General features: G+C 33.5%; 1 protein-coding gene across 2 annotated transcripts in view; it reads right to left on the reverse strand.

Moving 5' to 3' along the window:
* Window positions 1–15,516, reverse strand: part of LOC145680389 (NFX1-type zinc finger-containing protein 1-like) — an 84,117-nt gene that overhangs the window by 7,698 nt on the left and 60,903 nt on the right. The window contains exons 8-11 of one of the 2 annotated variants that reach the window (XM_081750829.1): window positions 13,546–13,657; window positions 12,076–12,293; window positions 7,090–7,358; window positions 3,215–3,908 (exon numbers count right to left, since the gene is read on the reverse strand). In XM_081750829.1, the coding sequence (XP_081606955.1) occupies window positions 3,256–3,908; window positions 7,090–7,358; window positions 12,076–12,293; window positions 13,546–13,657 (1,252 nt within the window). In that variant the 3' untranslated portion in view covers window positions 3,215–3,255. The remainder of the gene's footprint in view (window positions 1–3,214; window positions 3,909–7,089; window positions 7,359–12,075; window positions 12,294–13,545; window positions 13,658–15,516) is intronic. The other variant, XM_081750828.1, reaches the window with a different exon arrangement.

Here is a 15,516-nt window from a genome sequence, read left to right on the forward strand (position 1 = left end):
AGTTATTGATTGCATTGTTCTGCCGCTTACCCATTGCATTAATCAATGTCTAACACAGAGAATCTTCCCCGAAGTTTTAAAATTATCACGAGTTGTGCCTGTCTATAAAAAGGGGCCTGAAAATTGTCCATCTAGTTATTGACCAATTTCTCTGCTACCAGTCTTCTCAAAAATTCTTGAAACTGTGATACATATGTAGTTATGTGATTATCTTGATAAGCATAACGTAATTAGTGATTCACAGTTTTGTTTTGTAAAGGGAAGATCTACTGTTGGAGCGATCGATTCGTTAGTAAAGAAGGGTATTAGAGGCTTTGAAAATAAGGATTTTGTTCAGGCAACATTTTGTGATTTAAACAAAGCCTTTGATTGTGTTGAGCACACAATTCTCTTTAAAAAATTAGAGTACTACGGTGTCAAGGGTTTAAGTTTTAGATTATTCAAGTCTTACTTAGAAACCGCAAACAAATTGTTTTTGTAAATAACAATAAATCTGGTATTGTATCTGTTAAGTACGGAGTACCCCAAGGTTCAGTACTTGGGCCACTTTTATTTTTACTAATGATAAATGATCTACCTTACCTTTTATCTGCTTACTCTATACTATATGCTGACGATACGACCTTCCTAGATACTTTTTTTTTTTTTTTTTTTTTTTTTTTTACTTAATGAGAATAAAACTCAACCTACGACTTCTAGTCTAAAAGAAGTACCTGTTGAGACTAACTCAACATGTGTGAAGTTTCTACGTATTTATATTGACAACAAGTTATCGTGGGAACAGCATATTAATTATATTTCTGGGAGACTCTCAAGGGTAATATATCTGTTAAAACAACTAAAAAATCATGTTCCTGATAACTATGTCAAATCAGCTTACTTTGCTTTTTTCCAGATTATAATTTTGTATGGTATATTATTTTGGGGCAACAATTGTCATGTAAATAGCATTCTTCTGATACAGAAAAAGGCCATCAGATTATTTCAAACGCAGAAAAATTAGCTCATTGCAAACCGTTGTTTATCAATCTTAAAATTATGACAATAATTAATCAATACATTTACACAGTACTCCTCTATATAAAAAGTAATCACCAAAATTTACAACTCAGACAAGATATCCATTCGTACAATACTAGAAGCAATAAACTCATAATTGTTTCATATCAACGACTGTCCAAATCGTTAACTAGCTATGAGACGCTTGGAATAAAACTGTATAACAAGTTGTCTACAACACTAAAAATGAACATATAGATAGATTTAAAAGTAAGGTATACAACTGTTTAGTTGCAACGTCCTTTTATTCTTTACAGGAGTATTTTAATTGTTCAATAGAAATGTAACGTATTTTCTAATATCGTGTTGAGCTAGTAATTAAAATGCATATTGTTATTGTCATTTATTTTGTAATGTCATTTCATCATTAATTTAGTTCTAGATTGTTATTTATTTATAATTACGTATCAATATTGCATCACATTTTGACGTTGTCTATTGCTATGTATAGCTTAACGACAATAAAATTCTTTATTAGTATTATTATTTATTATTATCATCATCATCGTTTCACTTTGATGGTGCGACTTAGGGGAGGGGAGGATATATATAAAAATGATCTATATTAGTGTTGAATTCATATATTTTGGGATCCTTAAGTTGATTGGTGACAGTTTTGGTGCCCTTTATGTTCAAAATGAAATGTATTCTCCTCGTGGGAAAACGGACATTCTGCTAGTTAATATATAGAAGATAAAAACTACAAGTAAAAATTACTTAAGTAAATTCCTTCAGTACTCTTGGGTAAAAATACGATTATTTAGTAAAAATACTTTTAAAAATAATCCTGAGCAATCCTGTAAAAATTATTTAATAAGATAGTAAGTATTTTCGATGTGATGTTCATTGTTAAATAGTTCGCCGTCTAAGCTTATAATGACTAATTATTTGAAGACTTTTCTTTCTCAATGGGAAAGATGTCGTGTTTCTCCATAGTTATAGATAGACGTCATTTCAAACGTCTTCGCTAGACCAGTTCTTTGTTTTGCATATACTATACATCAAAGTATTACAAAATTCAAATCTTTTTCAGTTGTTAAAGAGAAAATTAAAACATGAGACATGATACTTTTAATTTTCTACAGCATCTTATCAATTCAAACGAAATTCTACCGATGTGTAGACCCACTGTTTGGAACATATGCTTACTTTTCAGAAAAGTACGATAATAAATCTTATAGGAAAACTTTGAGAAAAATGGAATGCAACGCCATTTGTGAAATAGCGATTACTCTGAAAACGTTATACAGCTTCCGATTCTCGGACTTAAAGAAAGCAACCCGCTCCCTTAAGTATTTTAAACATTAGTTAGCATTGTGGTCTCATTTTTAATTATAGACTTATCTCAACCTGGCTAAGTTTTGCCAACAAAATGTCGATATCAGCATGCTACATGACTTAATCTTAGTCATTGATACTAGTATCACTGAAATAAATAAATAAATAATATACAGCGTGGTCCGGAAGTGTGCATACCCTTAATTGGTATTTTCTGACGGTTTTAGGTTTTACCCAGATTTGTTTGGTAACATTGCTTGGCATTGTCTGGCAACATTGCTATCCATGTTAATTTGTTTTCTACTTAGTAAGTTATTTGCAGTAAAGTTGGAGTAATCAACAATGTGTGATCGAAGTCCATACAGCATTACCCGTAGTTGTTGCGGTTTGGCTTCACGAAAGGCGTTACACAGGCGACACCATGGAAAGTGTTAAAGAGAAATTTACAGACCGCTTTGGTATTAATCCACCAAGAAAAGCAACAGCGTTTGGGTGGGGAAAATGTGCATTTGCTACGGGCAGTGTCAAAGACCTTCCCCGAGGCGCAGAATTCAGCTGTGTTACAACATGGATGGGGATCATACCGATGTTTTTAAGACTTCAAGGTAACTGTGTACAGACATTCTACCGTAACTAATAGTATACTGTTGAAACTAAAGAGGGGGTACGCCCACTTCCGGACCACCCTGTACAAACACACAGTGGTATAATCATGCACTAATAGTATTAATACTAAATAAACTTACTATATTAATCATAGAATCGACTTCAATAACACCACTGCCTATGACTCTTTTTGTCAAAAGAGAATAGTATTATATTAACAACTTGATTTTGTGAGTAGAACATTTAATAATATGTAACAAAGATAACATACTTTCTTACCAGTTTACTAACTTCCATCCCCACGATACAATGTTACAGTTGAACTCGTGCGTTGCACTCCTGGCAATAACATTCATCCTGGGAATCACACATTTGCAAGGGAAATACATGACCAGCGGGACATCGTAGCCAAAATCCCTCGCTGAAATCCAAAGCTTTGCGAACTTCATTTTGATTAATTTCTAAAGATCTGTAATTTATCGTCAGTTTTTCACATAGTAACACGAACATTTGTTGAATTTCTCCATCATCAATGAATTTATCTACATTGAAAATTTTTCTTTTACACTCTTCCCGCAATTGTACGACCTTATCATAATAGATTTTATTATCATCAAGAACAGTACTCAAAAGAAAAAACTGCCCCATTCTCTTAAGTCTTGTGAGTTCATCATTTATTTCCTTCACTTGTTGATTGCTTATTATTTCTCTATGATCTACAACGTTGATAAACTCATTAATATGCTTATATAATCTCTGCAGCATTTCGTTCGAAATTCTCATTCTCGTTTGATGAATCAGACAATTTATGGAATACACTATCTCGGCTTTTATTTGCAAAGTATCTGGATCAATATGACTAAGGCGCTTCGATTTCTCTGGTTCTCGTTTTGATTTCTCTGGTTCCACTAAATCTTGAAGATATTTTAACATTTCTTGTTTCATTCTAGTAAAATTTTCACATCCTATTGGAGAAAAGTAAAACAATTAAAAAAAATAAAAAAACAAAAATAAATTTAACGCTGTAAAATCTTATAGTTTCTAAAAAAAACTTATTGCTAACAGGAAAATCAATTCAGATACAGGTACATTTCCAAAGTGCCTTGAAATTTGAACGCATTATGGTGGTTCGGATTCCGCCTTAAAACTGTTAAGTTCATGTTTCATATAGCTTCGGTGCTTTAAAGGAATCAAAACTCCAACCAACCAACCAAATCTAATGTTAACATCATTCAATAAGGTCGTAGGACGACTAATAAAACAACAACTTTTACGTAAAATTCGACTTTATTCAGCAACATAGTCTCCTTCAAGAGTGATATATTCTTTCCAAAGCATCTCTAGCATTTTGATGCATTTTTTATAGAACGATTTATCTTTGCCCTCAAAATAGGCTTCAGTTTTGGCCGTTACTTCTTCATTGGAGCCACATCTCTTTCCCTGGAGCATTCTTTTTAGGTCTGAAAACAAGTAGTAGTTGCTTGGAGCCAAATCCGTAGAGTACGGTGGATGGCGAAGCAATTCAAAGTGCAAATTCATGCAATTTTGCAATTGTTACAATCAACTTGTAATACGGTGCATTGCCTTGGTGAAAGAGCACTTTTTCTTCTTTATTTGGGGTCATTTTTTTAAAACAATTTTTACTTTCAAACTTAACAATAACGCCATATAAGATTCGCTATTGATTGTTCTTACTTTCTCAAGATAATAGACGAATAAAATACCATGCGCATCCCAAAATACGGAGACCAAAACCTTACCAACTTTGGGTTTTTGCCGGTTGCTGTCCACTCAGCTGACTGTCGAGTTGACTCTGCAATGTAGTGATGGATCCATGTTTCATCTATTGTCACATACCGCATGAAGAAATCGTTTTTATTGCTCTGACGCAGCTCCAAATGGTGTTCTGAATCGTGGACGCGTTTTTTCTTTTGTCAACTGTGGGCAAACACGGTACCAACTTCAAACAGAGCTTTCTCATGGACAAATGTTCATGCAAAATGGTGCCGCACACTGCCTTCTGATATCTTTAAGGTGTCAACTATCTCACGGAACTTCACTTTGCTATCTGCCAAAACTATTTTGTGTTTTTTTCTATGTTTTCTGGAACAACTGCCGAATTTGGGCGACCAGAATGTGTCAGCATCATCGGTGTTTGCACAGCAGCGTTAAATTTCAGCAAACTACTTCTCTACCACTTGTCTCGATGGAGCAGAGTCCGAATAACACTTATCTCGCCATTACCTTACTTGAACTGTATTTTTCTCTATTAAAAAGCAATACTTAATCAACACACGAAACTCAGATTTTTCCATTGTTTTGAAAATTACACAAGTTGCGTCACTAAAACTACCGTAACTTGTGAACTAAACGTCAAATTGTTGTAAAATTGTAATACGTATCATTTGATGTTCAGTATTTCCTAAACATCATATGAATTTGTAAACAGTGGTGACATCTATATATCATTCTACGAACTTATTGAGGGATGAGTTATGAAAAGAATTCCTCACAGAAAGACATTAGAAACTTTCTTCCTAAAATCCCAAAACCACTCTTAAATATAGAGCTTGGCAACTTAGATAAAAATTTAATTCAAGTCGTATGCAGATACCAAGATGACCGCTTCCAAGTAACAAATTGTTTATTCCGTAAAAGAAGAAGAAATTTTTTGAAACAAATGAATGTCACATTATAATAATGAAGAATGCTGACTCACATATTTCATTATTCCCAAATAATTCAGCTTTGTGTATTATTTTAACTTTAAAAATATATTTTTTTGTTACTATCACTGACGTCTGCATTGAATAGGTGAAACGTTCTACCCACATAAAAGTTTCCACATTGAGAATTATTAAAATAGAATACTTTACTATATTTATTTTCATAATTTTCGTGTCTCATGATGAATTAAACATTCATGGTTTAATGATATAGAAAGCATGAATACATATATGTGTACGCATTATCCCGACAATATGCTGTAATTAATGAAAATAAAGGACAATAAAAGAATGTTGGCAAGAAGATGTTAGTCAAGAAAGCAAGCAAATAGGAGAACTACAAAAAACTCCATGGATACCCCAATCTAGCATGATCTGGAACCGAACTTGCACTGCAATTCTTTGTACTAGAGATGAAGATTCTATCACTAAATCATTTTGTTTCCTATTATTATATGAGATTTTTGACAATTTGCAACTAAGTCAAATTAATACAAAGAAAATTCTAAAATGTCAGTGTTCAGAAATAACTAGAACAAACTTTAAAAAAAGAAATTCTTATTAACTTTCACAGGCTTTATACCAATTGTTCTATGTACTTAAATAATAAACAATTCTTAAAATATATCTATCCATTTATAATTTCCTTGAGTACTAATTTTTCCACATGTTTTGTTTAAGAATTCTGTTAAAGCGTTCTACAATATGTTGTTTTACGAAGACACATGCTCAAAATTGAGGGCTGAAAAATTCGCAAAATATTATCTCTATATGACTTATGGCTCCCAAGATATGGCTTCTCAAATCTCCCGAAATCGGACAGTTTTTGGCTAATATCTCGGGAACGATAAGAGTGACGCGAAAAATTCCATCAATTTTTCACCTAGTTTTTCATGTTCTATCGAACGGAGGGCTCAAAATTGAAAAAGAAAAATCTCAAATAACAGAGAAAGAGACAGACAGAATTCAGTAACGAACTTTTTAAAGTTCGTTGAAAGTATAAAGCACAAATTGCACTGGTACTGAAGTTTGAAACGTTTCATCCTACATGTTCTATACGTAAGGGTGTTCCCCAGGATGAGTTACAATCTCCATCTTCCTCAACAGTTAAGATAAAAGACAGCTGATAATATTCGCTCCAATACCAAATGCTATAGACGCCTAGGCGTTGCACAAGACGCGCAAATGTTTCATACTCTGATATGTTATTTTCTCCTTTCCAATCCGTGATCTTTTCGGACAAAGAGAGACAAAACTATATAGCTGGAACTGTTGTAAAAGCAATGAAAGAAAAATCTGATTTACTATTAGTTAACTGGAACAATTTCATTTTTTTAAAATTTTGCATTGCTTATGCAACCAGTTGTTGAATGAAAACACCTTTTTTCCCTAATTTTACGTTTATGAAAAAACAGCTTACCTTGTGCACTAAATGAGTAAAAGTTCAATGCCTTATATAATTCTTGATTATTTTCTTTGAGCTTCACATGACCTGAATACAGTTCTTTTCTTGCACAGGAGAGCTCATAGTAAATAGTTTTTATCTTGTTTCCATAACGTCCTCCACAGACAATAGCAATGCTACACATAGTACATTTCACAATAGATATTTTGGAACCAGAGGCACTCATTAAGCTATCCATTGCGTTTAATTCGACAATGTGTTTGCAGCTACCCAAATAGATATACCTAGAAAAAAAGATAGTATTACATGCTTAACTCGTATACCGTAGATCTTCATTTAATACAAATGTGAGTCAAAAATCTTCGAATATTTCGATCATATGTTTGCTTTATGCGTTAGTTACAATGAAAGTTTCCTAGCACTTAAAGGAGAAGCTATTGTGTCGCATCATCTGAAGCCACCTTTCGACTATTTCTTCGATTCAACCTTTCCACCATATTCAAAACACCTTGAGTTCGAAACGCCCATATTTGGCAAGAAATTCCGGACTCTGCCTTTCTTTAACCAGTGCTGACACATGTTAAGGTTTCGGAAACATATCAACTTTTCGTGGCACGTTATTAATTTCCTCAAGAAATTCAGCTTGCAGACATCCGCTCACTCTGCGCTTCAACTGGACTCTATTCGTGAAATACAACTAGGCAGTTCAGGATGCTCTTATAGAAATTCCGAAGACAATGGTCCACAATGAACTATAAGATACGAGCTCGCCTGATAAAAAATACGCAGTATATACGGGGCCCTGGCAAAAAATAATAAATAAATAAAAAAATAAAAAATAAATAAATGATAATTTCAGTCCGTTTGATTACGATTTCCGGCCCATCTGATCTTGCTGATTGGTGAGGTTCTTACAATCCAAGCGAAACTTCGTGAATCATCTGGTTGCTGTGTTGTGATTAACTACCTCTTTACCTTTTCCACAGCAAATGTTTCGGGTTGCTTCCGCGTGTTATGCCCTAATTCTAGGGTTGCCAGATTTCTAGGTGCAAAAAATACACACACTTTTGATTTTATTGAAAATTGTTATGGCAATTGACTAATCTCTTTATGTTATTTAAACAGATGACATTGATTTTTTTCTTTCTTTCTTTCTTTCATTTAAACTTGAATAATATTTGGTTCTTTACATGTTATGGTTTCAAATGTTACGCAGTGGAACGTTCATGGGACCTAAGGAGTCTTAATTCTATATCTGCGATTCGATTTTTACGGTAAGAGTTCTTGACTCGGGATCGAAACAACGTTATTTCCAGTTTCACTAAGAGACTTTTTCTCGACCCTCACAAATTCTCTGCACCGTTCGTAAATTCGCTCCACAGGCCACTGCAGTTTTGTTACAAAACCCAGTCTGTTTCGAGGTCTTTCACATATCTTTAAAATTAAAGAGTAGAAAACTCCAGCTTTTTTCTTTGGTGAGTGTGTAGTTGGTGCAGCAATAAGAAAAATGAAATGAAATTTTTGAGTTTTACGTCCACGATTATGCCGGTCAGGCTAAAGGAGACGGTGATGATGAGCAATGAATGAAATGGTGGAATGACGAAAGTGGGAGGAAACGGGAGAACCCCGAGGAAACCCACACACGGTGTTTGTCCACCACAAAGTTCACTTGGCGGGAGCAGGGTTTGAATCCCGGGACCCCATGCACCAGAGGTGAACGCTACCACTGAATCACGGCGGCCCCTCTGCAACAATGAGGAAATAGTAACTTTAATCTATTCTTCGAGCTCAAATCAACAGTACGGACATTTTGTAATTTTTTAAGAGTATAATAGGACACGAACAGAAGTCTTAAAAAACAAATGTCCATACAAAATACGGACGTTTGGCAATTCTATACAGTTCAAACTTGTAAAACAGTGCTCCGAATTAAACTTTTTCGCACATCCATTTTCAATTTTTTTTAATGGGTCTGCTACGACTATCGTAAATGTTCAGAACAGTGGTTGATCGAAGTCCAGAACAGTTTCCAAAATGTCTAGATGATGTTGATCATAGAGTGATTTATGTTCGAGTTGATTCAACATATCTTTCTCCGTCAAACCAAGAACATCACTGTGGATCAGGGCTGGATTAACCCATCTAGAGGTTCGGGGCTAGAATAAATATGTGGTCCCTGCTGATCTCACTTAATACATTTCTGTGAAAGTACAGTAGGGAAGTTAACGGAATATGTTTAATATTTTGGTCATATTTTATTGTATGATGATGATTGTATCTTCATGATTCTTTCTAGATAGCCAGTAGAGATTTTGATCAGAGTAGAGGCCACTGTCTACCTGCAAGCCGAGGCTATAACCCCCCTGAAACCAGTGGCGGATCCAGGTGGGCGATCGCCCCCAAGAAGAGGAAACTTTCTTATTTTATATATAAATAAAACGGAGTTTGGAGCTCTTAAAAGTAGCTCTAAGTAGCAGTATTACAACCCACCGCTCCCCAGAAGTCCGTCCTGGATCCGCCCCTGCCTGAGACCCCCTTAAACCGGCCCTGCTGCGGATCATTACAGTGCTGAACAACATAAAATACACACCAACATTACCTGCAAGCATCTAGAAATATTCCAAATCATGGTATCATGTTGCATGACAATACACGCGGAAATGTCCTCAATGAACGTTGCAAACTCCATGAATTACAGTATGAAACCATTCTTCATCCATCATATTCTCGTGTCGTCTTTTCCATTGACTACCATTTCTTCCGACACTTCGAGCACTTCTTGGGAGGAAAGACGTTCACTGATTTCCGGCGGCGCAACATGTATTCTTGGACTTCTTGCGCCACAGAGTCTAATTGTTGACTGACCAATAGCAAAAACGTGTGGTTTAACACGAGGACCACGCACCTTTGCCATTGTAGTTTTTGATCAACTAGGTATTGGGGATTTCATTTCTTTGACCTTTGGAAACTACTTTTCCAAAGCTTTTATTACTGAAATAAACTGCGTAAACCTACATGTAATGTTTTAAACATGTAAATTAATATGCGATATATAAATGTAAGGTGATTTATACATATATATACTTCATCTTCAAAAATTATATGAAATTTCATATTTTTCTTATTTTAAACTTTTAATTTTCATATTTTATTTTTTTCTTCATTCTTATTACACATAAATGTTAATTACTATTTTTATTTACATTTATCATTTGATTTGAAATGTGTCATATTAATAGGACGGAGTACTGGAACAAGTGCAAACTGACTTCTGGCAATCAGGTGAAAAGCAACTGAATTTTTTTCAGTGATGATTAAGAAGCATTCACGATTGAGCTAATTCCAAGCTAAATGTGTTACATACATGTCCTCGAATCTTCATTCTTTTTAATTATACTGTGAAAACTTTCTAATTAGAAACTGATAATCATTAAAATCACAAAATAAAATTCACCCTAATATAATTGACTGCTGGCTCATTTACCTTATCATGAAATAAAACTATGTTGTAACACGTATTTATACAGATCAGCTTGTATGAGATTCTTTTCTAAAACTATCATACGTACGTCTATGTTTTCTAGAACTATCATAAACTATCATACGCACGTCTGTTTTCTAAAACTATAATACGCAAGTCTCTGTTTTCTAGAACTATCATACATACGTCTCTGTTTTCTAGAACTATCATACGAACGTCTGTTTTCTAGAATTATCATACTTATATATCTGTTCTCTAGAACTATCATACTTACGTCTCTGTTTTTTAGAACTATCATACGAACGTCTGTTTTCCAGAACTATCATACTTATGTCTCTGCTTTCTAGAACTATCATACGTACGTCTCTGTTTTCTAGAACTATCATACGTACGTCTCTGTTTGCTAGAACTATCATACGTATGTCTCTGTTTTCTAGAAATATCATACTTATGTCTGTTTTCTAGAACTATCATACGTACTCTCTGTTTTCTAGAACTATCATAGTTCGTCTCGTCTCTTGACATCCTGATAAGAATTACTATAATCTATAGATTATAATTTAATCTTGACCATTGGTACGTAAAAGACCTTTACTTTTATGCAGTGGTGATATTCTAATTCTTTAACAACTGGTTCTGTGTGTGTGTGTGTATATATGATAATTCTAAAAACAGATATATATATATATATATATATATATATATATATATATATATATATATATATATGAAGAGAAACAGAGAAAATAGGTGGGTAGATATACCTCTTTTATGAAACAAACCATACAAGATAGACCAACAAACCATACAAACTTTTTACTGGATAATACAAGTGACAAGTAGCGATCTACGCAGCATCCTAATACAAGGTGATATGACGAAATTAGGTAGCGCTGCGAATATCTTGGAAAAAAATTATGCAAGATAGATGTTTGTCAAAAAGTATTGGAAAGACCTTAATTCAGCAATGGATTGACAATTGCTGATACAGGTATGCATGCATCTCAAATATAAATAACCCTCACCACTACACTCATGTGATCCCAGTTCTTATTCTTGATATCTGAGCACTTCAGATTAAACGCTTATAACTTGATTTGAGCAATCATGATTTGAATATTTATCTGTAGGAATTTCTAAAAATAAATTTAGTTAAACTAAAATTTTGTTCCTATGCATAACTAATTAAAATTTACTGTTATGTCTGTGTATAACAAACAATTCTGCGAACTCAAAATATTTTAACAACCGGTTCTAGAGAATCGGTGCGAACCGGCTGAATAGCACCACTGCTTTTATGACAATATGTCAATCCGGTCACATTTTTCATTACTATAACCCTTTTCCTCTCTCTGCGGACTATTCTAGTATACATCTCTCCATACTTTGTCACAATCTGCAGGTGTTACTTATACTATTCTTTATATATCTTCTCTTTTTTTAATTTAATTATTAGCAAGAGATGAAAGCATATTTGATAAAAATGAAATACACAACGACGAAGAAATATATTTCCCTACCTTGCATTGGGATCTTCTTTATATCCTATAGTATCCTTTTTCAACTGTTCAACGTCGCAAAATCTGCACAAAGGTGGACAGAGCTCGCCGCACAAACCAATACAACTATGACCACATTTTAAAACGTTTTGGCATGGCTCATCACAAGCAGGACGATCACATGGTTGAAAGCATAATTTCGAACATGAGAAGTGGGAACATTTCCACGTACATGATTCCTATTAGATGAAAATAAAATTTAAAAAAAAATAAAATAAAAATTAATTGTACATATGATACAAAAGAAGAATCTTAAGAGTAATATAATATGGAACATTCACAATATATATGAAAAATATAGATAAACTATAACGATATAATTGCTTGAAACCATAAAGACAGCCTTATACACAAGACATGTTCCCTATTAAAATTGCAACACCAGGAAAAACAATTTTCGATCGATTTGATATTTGCAGAATGTGTAGAGCATGATAGAAGAAAGATATGATTCATTACACAACCCCGGTTCGCATTATGAATTTTAAGTGGGCTAACTGGTCGCCTCCGGCCAAGAGTAAGTGAGAAGACAGAGAACCACAGTTACGTAGTGGAAATTATTTGCTCGAGTTAAGAGTGTTCATGGTTGAAATACACTTCTTTGGCAAATCCGGAGTCATACCAGCAGGTTTATGCTCTTCATCGTGGGAGAATTGTAACATAACAAGACTGGAATATCTGCGAAATTAGTGTTCAAGTTGGATAGAATGATGCGATTATGGAATCGGTAGTACAAGGAAGGGGAAACGCCATCAACAGGTATGTGGATTAGTGATAATATTAAAAGTACAACATACGTCAGCTCTCTTAACCTACTCAATATAGATACTTCTTAGCGTTCAAAACGAAGTAACACTCCCTATACCTCATACCTCTAAATACCTTTCTTTATACATTTATATCAAATGGAGTAACTTTTTAAAAAAATCCAAAGTAACTTACAGCTAAACTAAGACTATATTCCCCTTAAGCGAGTAGCACAGTATTTATTTTAGACAACTAAGATTATTTCTGTACAAACTACTCAGCCAGTTAGCCAGCCAGAGTATGTGGCACTTTGTATCGTTTATCTTCCCAATAAGAATGGTCAACCTTCTTTATTTGGAAGTTAGAAAATGTGAGATACCATTATGTTCGCCCGAGTCCCTTATATAATGCTGGTTACCAGTTTATAACTTCTACTAATTTTGAAGATGTGACGTTTACGTTTTTTTATTTTATTTATTTGAAATCTGTATTTTGTTGTAGAACCTGTCAATATACTTTACAACATTCTTTTCTTGCACATTTGTGTTAGACCACTACAATTAAAACTCTATATACGTAATTTATTTCAACATGTTAAGACAATTATTAAATTTTCAAGTTGTCAAAACAGATTTAGCGATAAATTTATAATATAAGAGAAACAGTATAATCGTTGTGACATACCTTGCATGGTTTACACAAATCACCACAAGGTTCGGAACATGCTGCATGCTGACATCTGTATTTGCATTTCTGTATGCAAGGAGGACAGTTATATGCGCACATAAAAGTGCATCTGAAATACATAACAAGAAACAACGGATAAAAATGACATTTTCTAAACATGCATATTTTAGTAGATTCTAATTCTTCTTAACGTGTATTTGATGCACAAATAATGTATATTTAAAGTTTTATTTCTTTTAAGAAATCAATTTAAGGAAGACACACACACACTAAAAACTATTCTCGAGCAATGCTCTTCAACCTTTTGATATTAAAATTCGATTACCTCTCTATTGAGAGGTCCTAGGATAAAGTTAAAATCTAATGCTCCTACTTTTAACGTCAGTTGTTTGACGATTATATATATAAGCGTGTTTAAAAGTGGATTCCATCACAGTTTGCCACACGAAATCAAAGAATTGCAATGTAAACGAAAAACTAAATCGCAAAATGCGATGCATCTATGACCATAATTTATTACCGAAATGAGACTTTTAGAAGAAAAAATCATAATATAGCTTTTCTTCAAGACAAAAGGGTTCTGTTTTGATCTCATATAGTGAGAAAAATCCCCTCGGAAACCCAGCAGTTTTCTTTCATATTCTTATTTGGTTCTTAATAATATATATAAATCCACTATGGACTAAATGCCATATCACTGGAGAGTTGGCCGTAAAATTGACGACAAAGAGACCATGTGCACTTCAACATTTTACAGCATATGAAAATAAAGCGTCTCAATGGGCTGTCGAAAGGCAAGATTTCAGCTTACTTTTCGGAAATTTGATAATTAGCGAAAGCAAGGGACTTTAGCAGTACTCCATTTTTTGTCTTTGAGTTGTTTCAAATTCTGGGGTAATGAGTTAATAACTAACACATCTGTTACTTATTTCATAGCATTGGCCTGGATGATCTTTCTTTTGGTACATCCTCTTGTTTTCCACTAATATGCTTTAAGAAAAGTAGTGTTCTGTTCACAACAACAATAATAATTTAATTTAATCTGGCTACAACATGAGTTAGGGAATTAGCTTTTGTGTACGATTAAGTTATTGTGTTTTTTGTCATAAAAGTATAGGTTCATTTCCTGCGTAATGCCAACTCCCCGTTTCTTGCCGACATTACGGATTTAGCACACCCATATATAACATTAAAAGATAACTTATTTAATATTAGTTAAAGTTTTTTTTTAACTTTTCAAGTAAATTTTGTATAAAGCCAGCTTTGAGGTTTTTTTTTTTTTTTTTTTTTGCAAACATATTAAAGTGTATATGTGTGTGTGTGCTTTTGTAACGCAATTTTTTTTTACTTTTTTAAATATGGTTATAAAATGTAATTTAAAAAGTAATTTCTAAATGCTTTTTTAACCTCAGTGCTTTATGGTTATTTTTAATTATTATGTTATTTATTGCGTTGCGTTGGTAGTTGGGAGCACTTCGGTGAAAAGTGATTGGCAACAGTAAATATATTTTGTTATAAACAACAATAAAAAAATAGTTCGTAGCATCAAAATTGTTGGTACCTCAAAGAATAAGATTCCTAAACATTCAATTTAAGTAAGTTGAAAGCGGTAAAGTAAAAAATTAAAAACTCATTAAATATAATGGTGCTCGCCTAAAGTGTTGTGACTTCTTACCTAAGAAAATTGGATAAACATGAAAAACTAAATCAAATAAGTGCTAAGGATAAAAAGGTTTTTCCCTACACGAACAATACGCAAACGTGACGACCGCGCGAGCGTCAGATGGGCCTCAAATAAACGTAAATTCATACGATTAGTATAAAAATAATTGTCATAAGTGTGTAGTGATATTTAGTTAATATGTATATAAATTCCCAGTTATGCATAATATCTTTGTGTTTTTGTGATCTTCCGTATGCATAAAAACAAAATACTTTAAACGAGTATGTAACTAAAAGGTCCATATA

The sequence above is a fragment of the Thermobia domestica genome, chromosome 3 (genome assembly GCF_964235325.1).
Source record: "Thermobia domestica chromosome 3, izTheDome1.hap1.1, whole genome shotgun sequence".
In the NCBI taxonomy this organism is placed as follows: domain Eukaryota; kingdom Metazoa; phylum Arthropoda; class Insecta; order Zygentoma; family Lepismatidae; genus Thermobia; species Thermobia domestica.